This window comes from Cetorhinus maximus, chromosome 6 (genome assembly GCF_964194155.1).
Source record: "Cetorhinus maximus chromosome 6, sCetMax3.hap1.1, whole genome shotgun sequence".
In the NCBI taxonomy this organism is placed as follows: domain Eukaryota; kingdom Metazoa; phylum Chordata; class Chondrichthyes; order Lamniformes; family Cetorhinidae; genus Cetorhinus; species Cetorhinus maximus.
Window position 1 is genome coordinate 115,550,163 of NC_135884.1, and position 15,478 is coordinate 115,565,640.

A 15,478-nucleotide genomic window follows, 5' to 3' on the forward strand; every position below is an offset into this window, starting at 1 on the left:
TATTCCCACCTCTGCTTTCTACTGTCAAGTAAAGAAACAGAAACCTTTGTTTCATGCAAAGTAGATGCTGGAGCTACGGTTCATTTGAATTGAGTTATCCAAAATTTTAAGTAATATCTGCTTCAAAGGCCTGTGGGTAGGACGATCCAGTGTTGTTAGGGAGGATGATCCAGGATTTTGACACTGCAACGATGAAGGAATAGTGATCTATTTCCAAGTCAGAATGGTATGAATTGGAGGGGAACTTGCAGTGGCAGTGTTCCCACATCGCTGACGCCCTTTTTTTAAGTAGTGGAGGCGCTATTGATGAAGCTTTGGGAAGTTGTTGCAGCAGTGCATCTAGTAGAAGGTGCACATTGCAGCCATAGTGCACCAATGGTGGAGAGTGTAACTGGCACCCCATCTACCACCTTAAACAATCAAGTGGGCTGTTTTGTCTTGGATGGTGTTGAACTTCCAGTGTTGTGGGAGCTGCACTCGTCCAAGCAATGGAGAGTATTCCATCACACTCCTGACTTCTGCCTTGTAGTTGGTGGACAGGTATTGGGGAGTCAGGAGGGGTGAGTAACTTGCCACAAAACACCAAGTTTCTGAGCTGTCTGATAACACTCCTGTAAAGTCTATTGGGCCGTTTTACTACGTTAAAGATGCTTTCTGAATAGTGGTTGCTGGATATTGTGTTGGTGGTCCTGTCATGCATCAAAACTTATAGCACAAATTAGAACTCGGAAACTGTTCTTTCGGTAAGCAGGTTCTATTTTCATTTCTCTTATGAAGAATACTTTTCTTGGTTCATCTCAATGTTGCTTGGAGATAAATCCATTCTTCGTTGCTTTTGCGACTCTGACCAGTCTTTTTTTTAACCAATGGTTTCTCACAAAACCTATGGATCTCTGGTCATCTTATACATCCTTGTTGAAGGGAACAGTTTCTCTTTGTTTAGACTGAGTGTAGATTATCAGATGCAATAAAACTATAAATTAGGATAGAGAGACCCGTATAATTGGAAACTAGTCTCGTCTGCCGTGTTTTCACATAACTGATTTATTCAGATTGGTAGACATTACTGTCAATAGCATTACATTGTCCTAAATTCCTAATATTTTGAAAAACTGAAGAGGTTTTGCTTTTTATCGCCACAATCCAAAATGTTATATAAACATTTAACGGTAAATGAAAAGCTGGCAGCTTGCGTTTTTCAAGAATCGCTTTCCTTAGCAGTAAGGTTTTATGTTGTGTATGTTCTGAGAACAGTTATTTAAAGAGACCCAACATGATATAAACCCACTCTGTCGAAAAAAAACCCATGGGGTGTATCTAAAATTCTCTTTCGTTTACCTGTTCTACGATAACTACCAAATGATGTTAAGAGTTTAAAATCTTCACGATATTTAAAATTATGTTGTATATATTCATCATCTTAAGCAATGGGGAACTTATTTTTTTTTTAAGAAAGGCTTCGTTAATGATGAGCCTTTGGTCACTGCCGCTGTGCCTGAAGGTGTGTGTGTGGAATTGGAAACAGCAGGCTGCAGCTTGGTGTGTTATGTGGAGTGGGTGCATGCGTATAAGCTGTTCGTTGAAGCACAGCACGTAGATCTGAAAGTGAGCTTCATTCATTCGCTATACAGTACTGGAGTGGTTTTTGCTGCTCCTCAAGAGCGACAGTCCCTTCCTGCCCGCTTTGCACACTGACGGATTTAGGCAGCTTTGAAACTACGATTCTCCTACAGTTTCTATCCCATGTTTGACAATTGAAAAGTCGTTTTAAAAAGATCTACCGTCACTGAACATTCTTGGGGGGGGGGGGGGGCGGCCAACAAGGTCTTTGTGGAGGAAATGCCCAGGGGATGGATCTGATGAAAGGATGGAATTAACCCAACGCGGAAAGTTTGTCTTCCAACAAGCGGATCTCTGGTGAAGGCATGGCTTGCGTTTTGAGCAGAATTAGAATATCAGAAAATTGGATTATGACCTGATATGTAGAGAATGTAGGTAGGTATTGGGGAGCAAAGCTACCGAATGCAAGGCTAATTCGCTTGATTCGAACAGCGTGGATTCTTTGTTTCACTTGATAACCAATCGGAAGTGCTCTTTACCTGTCTGTATACGGTCAGCATTGCAGACTTTGCTCACAATACATCAGAAGAGGTGCTCGGGGGAAAAAAAGACACCTTCCAAACCGAGAGAATGGTGCTGGAAAGACGGTTTTTCTTCATGTTCAAAGGTGAGTGTAATAAAAGATAAAATAACGTCGCCATCTACAGGAAGGCTCTGTGGTTTTGTAAATCATCAAATCCTATTGTCCAAAATAATTGCTCTCGAAAACATGCTTCCCTTTTTTATTTTAAATGCTTTTGGCTTCATGGAAGAGGGACTTTACCAGGACTTCTCGAACGGGATAAAATGACGTTTTAAACTGGGACTGGTATATTTCTTCTCAGTTGTATTTGTACGCTTGTGTTTTAAAATGACCAGGTATTTGGAACGATCGGAAGTATGTTTTCTTGTACAGAAACATGCTGTAGATGTCTCACTGTTGTTTTCTAATCCATTTTAAGCCACAAAAAGTTTGCACAAACATAGAATGTGTATAACAGACGACCTCCCTAATACAGTTAGAACATCGTCGAGTACAGAGAAAGTGAAGGAGTTTAGAAAACGAAGCTGCTCATTCACTCGGAGCGAAAGTCTCAGTTACTGGGCCTAATTGTAGAACTGCTGGAGCTCCGAACCTCGACCCTCGGGAATCCGCGTGAAAAGAGAACAGAATAGAGTCAAACCGCGGCTTCTTATACCCGTTGGCGTGGAGATAGGGATGAAATGTTTTGTTTCCCCGTCGACGATACCGAGGGCGTGTACTGAGTGTCGAGAAGTGCCCCTTTCCCGGTATTTCTGGCTTAGCGGAAAGTGCTGAAGTAACTGCTGCACGTGGTGCTGCGGGTTCTTTCTGTCCGAGCACCTTGAAGACCACTACTTCTATCACTCACTTCCCCCTGCGTGGTCTCGCCTGGAGCTTTCTCTCCGATTTTTTACATAAGCTTAAAGATTTTGTCTTAGTGTCCAGTCATCGAGCTCATTCAAACACATGCGGGACCAAATCTGTTTGTCGACAACGTAATTAGAATTTCGTGAGATCAAATGAAATGACATTTACCTCCTGATCTCACATTCTTACATCGCATTGCTGAAAGTAGGATTTATTTTTTTGTTTTAAAATTTCGAAAACGCTAAAAAGGTCAGAGTCATTAACCGTGACCATCACATCGCTACAAAATCTCATTTACTAGTTTGGTTAAAATGTTGATTTGAGAATATTGTTGAATGATGTTGACACCAAACAGAAACCATGGTAATATTAGTGTTAAAGCCCATGTATTTTCGTACAAATCCAATTGCCCACTTTAAAAAAATTAAAGAAGCGATTTAATGGCCTTCGCAATTTCAAGGCATAAAGAATTAATAGAAAGTATCTGTTGGATTTGACTAATTTACATCCAGAACATTCTGATTCGCCCTAAATTGGAGACCACGCACAATAACAAAAAAAAATTCTTGTTCCAAATGACGAATTAGATTAATCCGAAATTATGAAGAAGTGTTGCTTCAAAATTTGAAAAATCAAGTTGATCTTAGAAAAGGATTCTGAATTCTCTCAACAACAATTTCGTAAAATCCTGCGCCCCGATTGCAATAACAAATGAGACGAACATTTGGTGTTCGCTTGTACAAGGCAGTCAATCTTTGGTTTCTAATTGCAAAGCTGATTTATACATCGATTCTGCACTGCCACATAAAACCTGAATATGTATGAAGGCAATGAGTTTTCCCTGTTTGCTCAGGATCTCCCGCCCCGCATTGCTGGGAAATTTGTACCAGGTCACACTCTGATCTGTCTCTATCTCGCACTCTCAGTACTTTCTCTCCACCGGAACACAAGAAAACTTTTGATGCATATGAGGAAACGAATATAAGAAGGACCAAGGAGTTTCTCCTACACAGGCTTTCAGGAAAGTGTTGTTCATTATACATTGTCCCCGCCCTTCCCCTTAGCCTTCAAATTTAGTTGCAAGAGGTACGTCGGTCTATCAGTTCACAGTTGTTCCATCGTCTCAAGGAGCAATATGGCTAAATGTTGTAATTTATTTTGAAAAGCTTAACGATCTCTTTCAATAATATATACACATGGTGTTATTTCTGATGTTAGTCATTCAATATGCAATGATTATGTATCTACGTAGAAGGCATTTTCAGCAGTGTCCAATGTAACACTTGATACCTGTGAGATTGACCCAAATATAAGTGCACCAACAGTAGGAAATGTTACTTTTAAATAATTGCAATGAGTGGATTCAGGACCCTAATCTCTTCTTGTGGAGCAAGATAGTTCCAGCTGCTTGAACTTCCTTTGGTTTCTGATGTCATAAGGCTCGCGACTAATCCTGGCCCTGTTGTACTCTATTAAATTGCGGGCATGGATAGAAAGGAATCTTATAAATTCTAGTCACTAAATTTAAACATTAAGTATCACGTTTAGTGTTTGGGAACGTCGTAATCCTTTGAAATAAGGTTTGAGATACCGGCTCAGATAAAAATTAACCTGCATTTACTGTCAAAATACAAAGGTTTGGGATTCTTAGAGTGTCTTTAACTACAGGGTACATTGAATTCTGTAAAGTGCGAAGAACTCGCACCAAACTCCGAGCTACACCAAGAAGATTAATGAATCTTTATTCAGAAAACGCCGCCGAATTGTTATTGGGGAACTTCCATACATACCCGCATAGTTTTAAAAATCCTCGCTGTACCGCATTTATTTTTCCACGATGCCAATCTCTTCGTTAAAAAAGTTGGCGTACAGACATTTCTGTAACTTAAAATTGCGCCCTATTGCAGGGTGAACTCGGAGGACGAGGTGGTCCTACTTGCCCGAACCTGAAAACAATTTTAAACTTCTGAAAGGAACTCACTGGCGAAACTACCATTCGATCAAGAGATGTGTCAAAGCTTGTGCTGTCTAACTTGACTCATTTACTTTCTGGTTAAAATCGTGCGGCTTCCTAAATTGTGTAATGCGTGCAGTTAGTTTAGGGAAATATTGTAAAAGTAGCCCGAGGTTAGTGCCTTTCCCAACAGGACATCACGATTGCAGGGAGAATGCAGAGAACATCCCTGGCGACAGCGAGACCTGGACTCTTGAGGAGCGACTTCCCCTAAATATAGTCCCCAGTAAACCCGCTTATTCGCGAGATATGAAGATGGACTTTATCACTTATCTCGAAAACAAATCTTGTATGTTGGATTTCCCGCTCGATTAAGATCAATTATGAGGGAATATCTTCTCGTGTTGTGTACATGTATGTACGTATATATATTTATCTTGGATCTTCATAAATAAAATGTTATTAGTTTTTAATTATTTACATTCCTAATCTCTGTAGAATTCGACCCAATTTTATATGATTCTATTCGATCATCGAGCAGCAATGTTGCTTAACACCCAGACGCTGAAACCCCATTTTCTTTTCCAGTCTGGTCGATCATTGTTCTCACTGGAGGGATCGCGTCTATACAAAAGGCACAAGGTGTGTTTGCATGTTTTTACTGCTACCAGTTCAGTTGGTTGTATTGAATGTTTCTAGGAATCCTAGGCATTAATTTGTAAAACAAAACAAGATGTTGTATTTCAGCTACCATGTACATTGCAAATGTAAAATGTACTGCTCCTCAATTGTAGCATTAGTGGGATAATACAATGCATTGGCTGGAGCAGCCTGTGATATATCACCACTCCAACAGCGTTAGAGCCCAGTTTGTTTCGATCTCCTATCTCACGGGCGATTATGTTAATGGCCACCGACTGATCCAGCGACTGGTCCCGAAGATCCTCCTCCCAAAAGATTCAGAAAGGGGACCAAAGCAATATACTTAGGTTGCAGCTGTTAAATAATTGCGTATTGGTGGCTGGCAGAGAGCACAATAGCTACTCACTAGTGTATTATTAGTGTATGAGCCACTAACCATTCACGTCCAACTGTTCACTAGCCACTTAGGGCTATGTTTTAGCTGCATACTGTCAGAACCAGATTTAGACATTTCTGTCTATGTGGCAAGGGGCTTCACGCTTGAGGTTAAATTGGGTCGGACCTTCCTGGGCTGCCCTCCGGCGCTCAGATGACCAGACCTGGTGTGCCTGATCTGTTATGAAGTCGAACAGTTGCAGAACTGTTGCTGTATGACGTGAGGTGGAGATTGGTTTTGTGTTAGTGAATTGTTCTCCATTCAGGGTTATCGATTTTCAATTGCTTAAGTTGAAAAATGAAAAAGCCAATTAGATCTGCCTAAATTTCCTCAAAAATGAACTGCGGACGGGACCCTCTCATTGCCAGAAGAGATTCTTTGACAATATTCTTTGATAAATGTTTAAATTAAAGAAAAATAACTTTACTCCTACTTTAGAAAATCCTATCAAAGCAAAGAGGAGAATTGCACCCGATGCAGGCAAAATTATATTGGACTCTCCCATATGTAATTAAAATAAAACGTTTTCTCATAGTAAAAAAAATAGTCCCTGCTACGAGGACAACTAAACCAAAAATCTCGCCTGGTTTCTACTCCCCGGGGTTTTCTTTAAAACAAGAGGCAATAAATTATTTCCAGTTTTCAATTTAAAAAGAGCTTAAAGGATTCCAGTTCTTTTAAAATAAAGCCATATAGCAGCGTCCTCGTCAGCCTCTTTCAATGATGGACATGCAACAAATCAAGTCCGGGTAGCTTCATATGGAGCACTTTGCTGATGGCTAAAGAGACCAGTTCGTGGGAGGCAAGCTCTGCCACAAGTGTCACATGTGAAATGGTTATCAGATACGATTGAGGGTTGTTGTTGTTTTCAATGTTGGTGTCTGTTGTCAAGCTGCTGTAGCCACTGATCCTCATGGTGGTGCTCACCAGCTCACAGGTGTGGTCAGCTAGTGCTTCTCAGGTGCAAGAATCAATGTTTAGGGTCTTCATGTCATGTACGCAAGTATCCTTGAAGCAGAAGTTTGAGCATCCTAGTGGCCGTCTGGCTCCAGCTACCTCACTGTACAGGAAATCCTTGGGTATGTAACGGTATGAAAAACAGCCCGAGCCAGCCTAATCGCCTCTTGATAAGCACCAACATACTTAGGAGCTTTGCTTTTGAGAGGAATGCAGCATTCATGGTTTTGTCTTTCCATGATATGCCCAGACTCTGGCACAAACAGCAAAGATGGAAGTTGTTGCACTTCGTTTCTCGATAGCTGTAAGTTGTTTGTGCTTCACAACCATACAGCAAGGAGCTGAGAACACAGGCTTCATAAACCAGCATCTTGATCCTAAGAATCAGCCTGATGTTATTCCATGCACATATTGTGAGTCAGCCAAAGGTAGCAGCTGTTTTCCCCATGTGCATAGAGTTCTGCATCAAGAGACAAGAGTATCACCATGGATCCAAGGTAGCAGAATTTGCGAACCACTTCCAGTGGGGTGTTATTTAGTGTGATCAAGGGTGAAGATGTAACACCCTATTCCATGACTATGGTTTTCTTGACACTTATAGTCAGGAGAACAAGTTAGAAGAATGGGAAAGACAATCCATGGACATAATTTAATGGGTGGCAAGGTTTCCCACCCTATGGTTGGGGATGGAGACTTGGGTGAGTTCTTAATGAAGAGCCCAGAGGAGGAGGAAGCACTGAGGGAAGGGCACCATATCAGGAAAGGGGCCCATAAGGGAAGTGACCCAGCTTTTCCACCTGAGGCCCACACCTCAAAATTGATGCCAGGCGGGAAGCAGCCCTTAAGTGGCCATTAATTGGCCATAATTGGGAAAAAGGTGAGGAGCTTTGGTGGACAGCAAATTTTCCCCAAAATCTTGTTGAGTCATTCACTGCTGATGACGTTGAATGCCTTAGTGAAATCTACAAAAGTAAGGTAAAGAGTTTTATCTGGTTCCCTATACTTCTAATGTAGCTAGCCATTGGAGAATACCATGTGCACTGTAGATCTGTCAACACAGAGACTGGACTGTGCTTCTGAATGCACTCAGTCTGTGAGTACTGGAGTCTTTTAAGTATGACCCTAGCGAAGGCCTTTCCTGTGATGCTGAGGAGTTAGATGCTGCCATAATTGTTGCAATCTCCTCTGCCACTTTTGTTGATGTATAATGTGATGATTCTTGCAGCATGCATGTCCTGTGGAACAGATCCTATTTTCCAATAGAGAGGAAGAAGGTCATGAAGGTGTGGCAGTAGATGGAACTTTTCCTGTTGGGGGGGGTAGGGGGGTGGGTTTAATTGTAGGGAAGTTTAAAAATTAAAAAGAAATGAGACAGCAGAGGTACAGGGTAGTGAAGAGGTGAATGATAATCAAAGTGTGACAGGAAGGAGCAGAAAATACAAGCAGAAGGGTGCAGCAGAAATTAGAACCAGAATTAATAATAATGGTAAAATGTCGAAGCTCAAGGCTCTTTATCTGAATGCATGCAGCATTTGTAACAAGATAGATGAGTTGACGGCACAAATAGAAATAAATGGATATGACTTGATGCTATGACAGAGACGTGGTTGCAGGGTCACCAAGACTGGGAACTCAATATTCAAGGATATTTGATATTCTGGAAAAATAGGCAAAAAGGAAAAGGAGGTGGGGTAGCTTTGTTAATAAAGGAAGGTATCAGTACAGTGGTTAGTATTGATATAGGTGCGATAGGTTGTGATGTGGAATCAGTTTGGGTGGAAATAAGGAATAGCAAGGGGAAGAAGTCATGGGTGGGAGTTGTCTGTAGGCCCCCAAAGAGTTGCCTCACTGTCGGACAAAGTATAAATCAGGAAATAATGGAGCATGGTAGGAAGGGCCTCGATTGTCATGGGTGATTTTAATCTGCATATTGACTGGACAAATTAGATTGGCAGGGGTCACATGGAAGACGAATTTGTAGAGTGCATCAGGGACTGTTTGTTAGAGCAATACGTTGTAGAACCTACCCAGGAACAGGCTATTTTAGATCTGGTAATGTGTAATGAGGTAGGATTAGGAAGAGATCTTGTTGTTAAGGATCCTCTAGGGGGTAGCAATTACAGCATGGTAGAATTTGAAATTCAGTTTGAGGCAAGCAACTCTGATCTCAAACCTCAACTTAAATAAGGGCAATTAAAGAGGTATGAAGAAAAAGTTGTCTAAAGTGGGCTGGGAAAATAGACTAAGGGGAAGGTCAGTGGATGAGCAGTGGCAGATATTTAAGTAGATATTTCATAACGCTTAGCAAAAATTTATCCCAGTCAAAAAGAAGGACTCGATGAGAATGATAAACCACCTGTGGTTAAGAATGGTGATCAAGGAGAGTATCCAATCAAAAACTAAGGCATACACAGCAGCAAAAAACTAATGGTAGACCAGAGGATTGGATGAGAGCAGCGGATGACTAACAAGCTAATAAAAAGGGAGAAAATTGATTATGAAAGTAAACTGGCAAGAAATAAAAAAACAAACAGGAGCTTCTACAGGTATATAAAAAGAAAAAAGAGTAGCTAAAGTGAGTGTGGGACCCTTGAAGGATGCAACTGGAGAATTGATAACAGGGAACAGGGAAATGGCACCTAATTGAAACCAATATTTTACATCGGTCTTCACAGTGGAGGACACTGTAGACATTCCAAAAATATCAGATAAGCAAGGAGCTAATGGGAGGGAAGACCTTGTAATACTCTCTGTCATGAGGGTGAAAGTATTTGACAAACTAATGAGACTAAATGCAGACAAGTCACCAGGACCTGATGGCCTGCATCCAAGGGTTTTAAAGGAAGAGGCTGCAGAGATAGTGGAGGCATTGATTGAAATATTCCAAAACTCACTGGATTCCAGGAGGGTCACAGTGGATTGGAAAACCACTAATGTGACGCCCTGTTCAAGAAGAGAGGGAGACAAAAAGCAGGAACCTATAGGCCAGTCAGTCTAACATCTGTCATTAGGAAAATGCTAGAGTCCATTATTAAGGAAGAAATAGCAGGACATTTAGAAAAGCTTAACGCAATCAAACAGAGTCAAGATGGTTTTGTGAAAGGGAAATCATGTTTGACAAATTTGCCAGAATTCTTTGAGGATATAATGAGCAGAGTTGATAGAGGGGAACCAGGAGATGTGGCGTATTTGGATTTGGAGAAGGCATTCGATAAGGTGCCACATAAAAGGTTATTGCACAAGATAGGAGATCACAGTACTAAGGGATAATGTATTAGCATGGATTGAGGATTGGTTAACGCACAGAAGACAGAGAGTTGGGATTAATGGGTCTTTTTCAGGTTGAAAAGACGTAACTAGTGGAGTACCACAAGGATCAGTCCTAGGGCCTCAATTATTTACTATCTATAGTAATGACTTGGAAGAGGGGGCAGAGTGTAATATATCCATACTTGCTGACGATACAAAAATAGGTGGGAGGGCATGTTCTGATGATGAAATAAGGACTCTTAGGATTCTGCAAGGTGATATAGACAGGTTGAGTGAGTGGGCAAAAACTTGGCAGATGGAGTTTAATGTAGGAAAGTGTGAGGTCATGAACTTTGGTCAGAAAAATCAAAAGGCAGGCTATTATTTAAATGGAGAGACACTCCAAAAAAGTGCAGTACAGAAGGATCTGGGCATTCTTGTGCAAGAAACACAAAAGGTTAGCATGCAGGTGCAGCAAGAAATTAAGAAGGCAAATGGAATTTTGGCCTGTATTGCTAGGGGGTTGGAGCTTAAAAACAGGGAAGTTTTGTTAAAACTGTACAGGGTGTTGGTGAGGCTGCACCTGCTGCACTGTGTACAGTTTTGGTCCCCATATTTAGGAAAGGATATAGTGGCTTTGGAGGCAGTTCAAAAGAGATTCGCTAGGCTGATTCCTGGGATGAAGGGTTTGACTTACCAAGAATGGATAAACAGGTTAAACCTTTATTCAGTGGAGTTTAGAAGAATGAGAGATGATCTTATTGAAACGTACAAGATTGTGAGGGGGCTTGACAGGGTAGATATTAAGATAATGTTTCCACTAGTGGGGATATCTCAAATTAGGGGACATAGTTACAAAATAAGGGGGCACTCATTTAAAACTGAGATGCAAAGGAATTTCTTCTCTCAGAGGATAGTGAGGAATTCACTACCCCAGGGAGTTGTGGAGGCTAGATCACTAAAATAATTTAAAGAGGAGGTAGATAAATTTTTTGAAATATCGGGGAGTTGAGGGCTATGAGGAGCTGGCATGAAAGAGGATTTGAGGCCTGGGGCAGATCAGCCATGATCTTATTGAATGGCGGGGCAGGCTTGCTCCTGCTCCTATTTCTTATGTTCTTATGCTCTTATTTGGAATGTGCTTCAAAACATTTTGTTAAGAGTCATAAAATTCACTTCTGTCTGAGATACCGACATGGAAGGTTGTTTAACAAGGAAGTTCTGCTGAAAGGTCATTGACCTGAAATGTTAACCCTGTTTATCTCCACAGATGCTGCCTTACCTGCTGGGTATTTCTAGTATTTTTTATTTTTACAACAGGTATAGATAGGCTAGCAGAATGAGCTGACAAGTGGTAGATGGGATTTAATACATAGAATTGTGAGATGATGCACTTTGGCATAAGTATTAAGTATTAAGACTTATTTGCACAGTTCTAGATTGTACCAGGACAGAATGACATGTGGGTTCATATGCAAAGGTCTTTGAAGGTAGCACAGCATATTGAGAGAGCAGTTAGCGAAGCATGTGGGATCTTTGCTTCATAAATAGAAGTGTTGAGTATTAAAGGAGGGAAGTTATGCTGAATCTTTATAAAGCTCTGGTTAGACCACAACTAAAGTATTGCATCCAGTTCAGGTCACCACACTTCAGGAAGGATGTGAGGGCCCATGAGAGGGTGCAGAGATTTACCAGAATTGTTCAGGAATTAGGGATTTTAGCTGTAAGTTTGGGTTGGAGGAAGCTAGGGTTATTCTCAAACTGGGGGGTACAAGATGGTGACAGATTTAGATACGGCAGACAACGAAAAGCTGATCTCATTAGCTGATGATACAAAGACTAGGTGACACAGATTTAAGATTTTGGGCAAGAGATACAGCAGGGATGTGAGGAAGAATTATTTTACGCAGCATTTTACAGACCTGTGTTACAGACAGGGGAGGAGAGATAAACTGAAATCCCCCATTTCCTTCCCTTCTGTCCATAATCATTGTGGTTTATTTTTTGAAAAGGTAGATGTGTGTGTTTCTAAACCCTCACTAATGTGTGATCAATTTAAAAAGTACCAGAGGCAGACTTTTGTGGGTTTAAACAAAGGGGATTATTTATTCACACACTTACCCCAAAAGATCTATGCTATGTCAGTCATACCCAACACTCAAAAAATACAGTTAAAGAGGGTAGTGCACATCTACAAGTATTAAACCAAAAAAAGTAACAATTCATGTGTCTTTGAGAATCTGGTGGAGAAGGGAGCTTTTCCCATTCTTGCATTGCAGTCCAGGTAAGTTCAGATGGCTGGGGTCCAGATATCAGGATTACGTCGAAGGGGAGATTGTTCAGGAAGTCATGAAGTCAGGCACTTGTGGCTGTTGTATGAGGCATCCAATTTCTTTACAGGTGAACTCGGAGCTTCGGAATCAGGTTGGGGGGCTTTTTTAAAACTCTCAGTTCTTAAAAGCCAGAGGTGACACAGCCTTTCTTTGCAGCTATGGTCTTGTTGGTGTTATTCTGCAGACTGTTCTAGATCTGTTCTGAGTTTTGGGATGAAACGGATTTCTTTATCAGAGAATCAGCTTCAGTCACATGGTCAATGGCCATTGATATGCGATAGAAGGTAGATGTTGATCTTTAACACTTAACCCTTAGTTAACTGGTCTCCTCAGCTTCCCTTTGTTACATTGCAAACTTGGAGACATAGAATCTAGGGATTCATTGACGCTGTGTTTTTGAGTAAGCTTTAAACAATGGCAGGCGTGTGGTCTAGGCATGTCCATTAAAGATGGAGACCCCCCCCCAGAATGCTTCAATTCAGAACTTTCCACTTTCCAGAAGCTTGATGGTTTGGGTTGAAATTGCAATGGTCTCTTGACCACCACCACCACCACCGAACGCCCCCCCCTCCTTGGCAGCCATCTTAACAGTTCATCAATGTCCATTTTTTATAATAAATAAAGGCAATTCCAGAAGCTTCCATATCAGCACAGTCCATGTTTAAGTTGTGAATATGACATGCCTTTTACTGGGCATGACACCTGGAACTCGCTGCCTTCAAGTGGAGATAGTGAATGATTTCAAAAGGAAATTGGATGGGCACTTGAGGAAAATTAACTTGCAGGGCTACAGGGATAGAGTGGAGGAATGGAATTTATTGAACTGTTTTACAGAGAGCTGACATGGACTTGATGGGCTGAACGGCCTCCTGTGCTGTAATGTCTCTGATTCCAAATGTAAAGAAATGTAATTAATTCCCAAATAGCCAATAGGAAGTTTTCAACAGAAGTGAACAGATTCATTGTCCTTTCCAGATTTAAAAAAAATGTGATGCCTGTGTTCATTACAGCTTTGCAGTGCCTTAGTGACTACAACAGCACGTTTCAATCAGTTCAAGTGGTATCATCCTTGAGTACTTGCACCTCAGATCTGAATAATTTATCAAGGAAGCTTTGCTAATCACATATTCTGATCAAGGTTAAAGGGTCCCCCAAGACACCTGCTCAGTTGGGCTTTATAAAGTGTAAGACATATTCATAAGTGCACATTCATACACTCAGTATTACAAGTTTCATAAAGTTCAATCAGCAGATCCTTTGCTACTGAGAGTTTCAGCTTTTTAGAAATGCACACAAACTAGACATTGTCTTTAAAATGGGTAGGGAAGTGGTTGCCTTTAAAGGCAGTTGTGGATAACATTGTCTAATAGTTGGACAGTACATAACCATCCCAGAACATAGTGCTGTGTAGTCTACCTTTTTATACAATCATACCAATATTGTTATATAGTAATTTCTTTCCAAACAAAAATTTTCCTACCATAAGCTATTTGGGTTTTAACATACAATTTTCTTTCAAGCCTTTTAGAATCATCCCGCAGCTATTCATTTGCTATAAATCACATTTTATAAATGCACTTTCAAATTCTCTGATGATCCTTTTCTTATTTGAAATTTTGGTGGGTCTGAACTGTGTTTGTTTACTTCAGGACTGTCAGGCTGGCTTATTTTGTCTATTAATACTAATGCTGGTATTTTTGCTGCATTTGTTCCCACAAGGAGCAAGCTTCTTAAGATAGAATTCGTAGTCCAGTTTTGACCATGGTCTATAAGGGGTATTATGTGACATTAAAGGCTCCTTGGTTTTTTATTTGAGAATTATTGCAAGAAACACATGAAGATATATAGAGATTGAGTTCAGCATTCGTGTTGAGTCAGTATGTAACATCAATGGCTTAGCACAAATATTCTGCAATCTGAAAGGACTGGAGTGAATTTTCTGCAGCATCTCTGCTTTTACATCTCTAGGGTTGATAACTCTCATTGAATGTGATCTCATCGTGAATAGAGAATTTGTATTGGAAATAGTAATCTGAGGACAAAGATATGTTTTCCATTTCAGGAATTTAGTCAGAATGGTATGTTTTGACTTAAGTTTTAAATTGATTTTAGTTATCATGTACCGGATTAAATTTTTTTCTCAATGAACTCAATGAGTACCGAATAAGCACTTCTTTCCATGGCTTTCTCAGTCAAGGCAAGTTAGTCTGTTAAACATATCAGAAATTTACATATCCACCATTTGCTTGTATTTCACTTTCAGAGGGGACTGTAATCATTTGGTTACAGAGAATAATGCTGTCCAAGGGCTGACAGTGAGTCTTACCTCTATCCATACACTAGTCAAATCAGTCAGTCTATTTTTGTGCCAGGCTTCTCTTTTTCATTCATAGCTATTTGCCTTCTGCTTGTGTGTGCTCTTGAGGCAAATTCCACCAGCTCTCTACATCAAAGCAACAGACAGTTCCAATGGTTTTGTATCGCACTATAATGTTCCCACTTCTTCACATTATATTACCTATGAACCAAATGATTCAGCCTCCCCTATAGATTGGTCATGGATCTCTAATTGCTGCCATTCCTCGTTTTGATCTTTTGTAAAACTAAATGGTTCAACAAATGCGGTGGAAGGTAGATTACTATACTAACGCACTTAAGTGAACAGACAATATTTGGTGGATGTATCTGCAGGATAGCTTTAACTTTTATTTGGATTTGGCTTCAATCATAAATGGGAATAATTATGTACACTATGTACTTTAGTAACTTCTTCTTTAACTGAAAACTTTTCCTTTCGAAGAAGTTTGCAATAATTGTTGCCATAACCTGGGGAGCTGTTTTGAAGATATTTTCATTTTGTATAAATTGGCCCAACAAGGAAGGAGGCATTGCTGAATCTGGTTCTAGGGAATGAGCTG

The 15,478-nt window shown here is 40.5% G+C and overlaps 1 protein-coding gene across 8 annotated transcripts in view; it reads left to right on the forward strand.

Annotated features, from left to right (window-relative positions):
- Positions 1–1,592: 1,592 nt before the first annotated feature.
- neto2a (neuropilin (NRP) and tolloid (TLL)-like 2a) overlaps positions 1,593–15,478 on the forward strand; it is a 58,966-nt gene continuing 45,080 nt past the window's right edge. For 2 of the 8 annotated variants that reach the window (XM_078544334.1, XM_078544337.1), the window contains exons 1-2: positions 4,132–5,365; positions 5,532–5,585. In XM_078544334.1, the coding sequence (XP_078400460.1) occupies positions 5,356–5,365; positions 5,532–5,585 (64 nt within the window). In that variant the 5' untranslated portion in view covers positions 4,132–5,355. Of the gene's footprint in view, positions 2,228–3,915; positions 4,076–4,131; positions 5,366–5,531; positions 5,586–15,478 lie in introns of those variants that run through there. The other 6 variants (XM_078544331.1, XM_078544336.1, XM_078544332.1 and 3 more) reach the window with 5 other exon arrangements.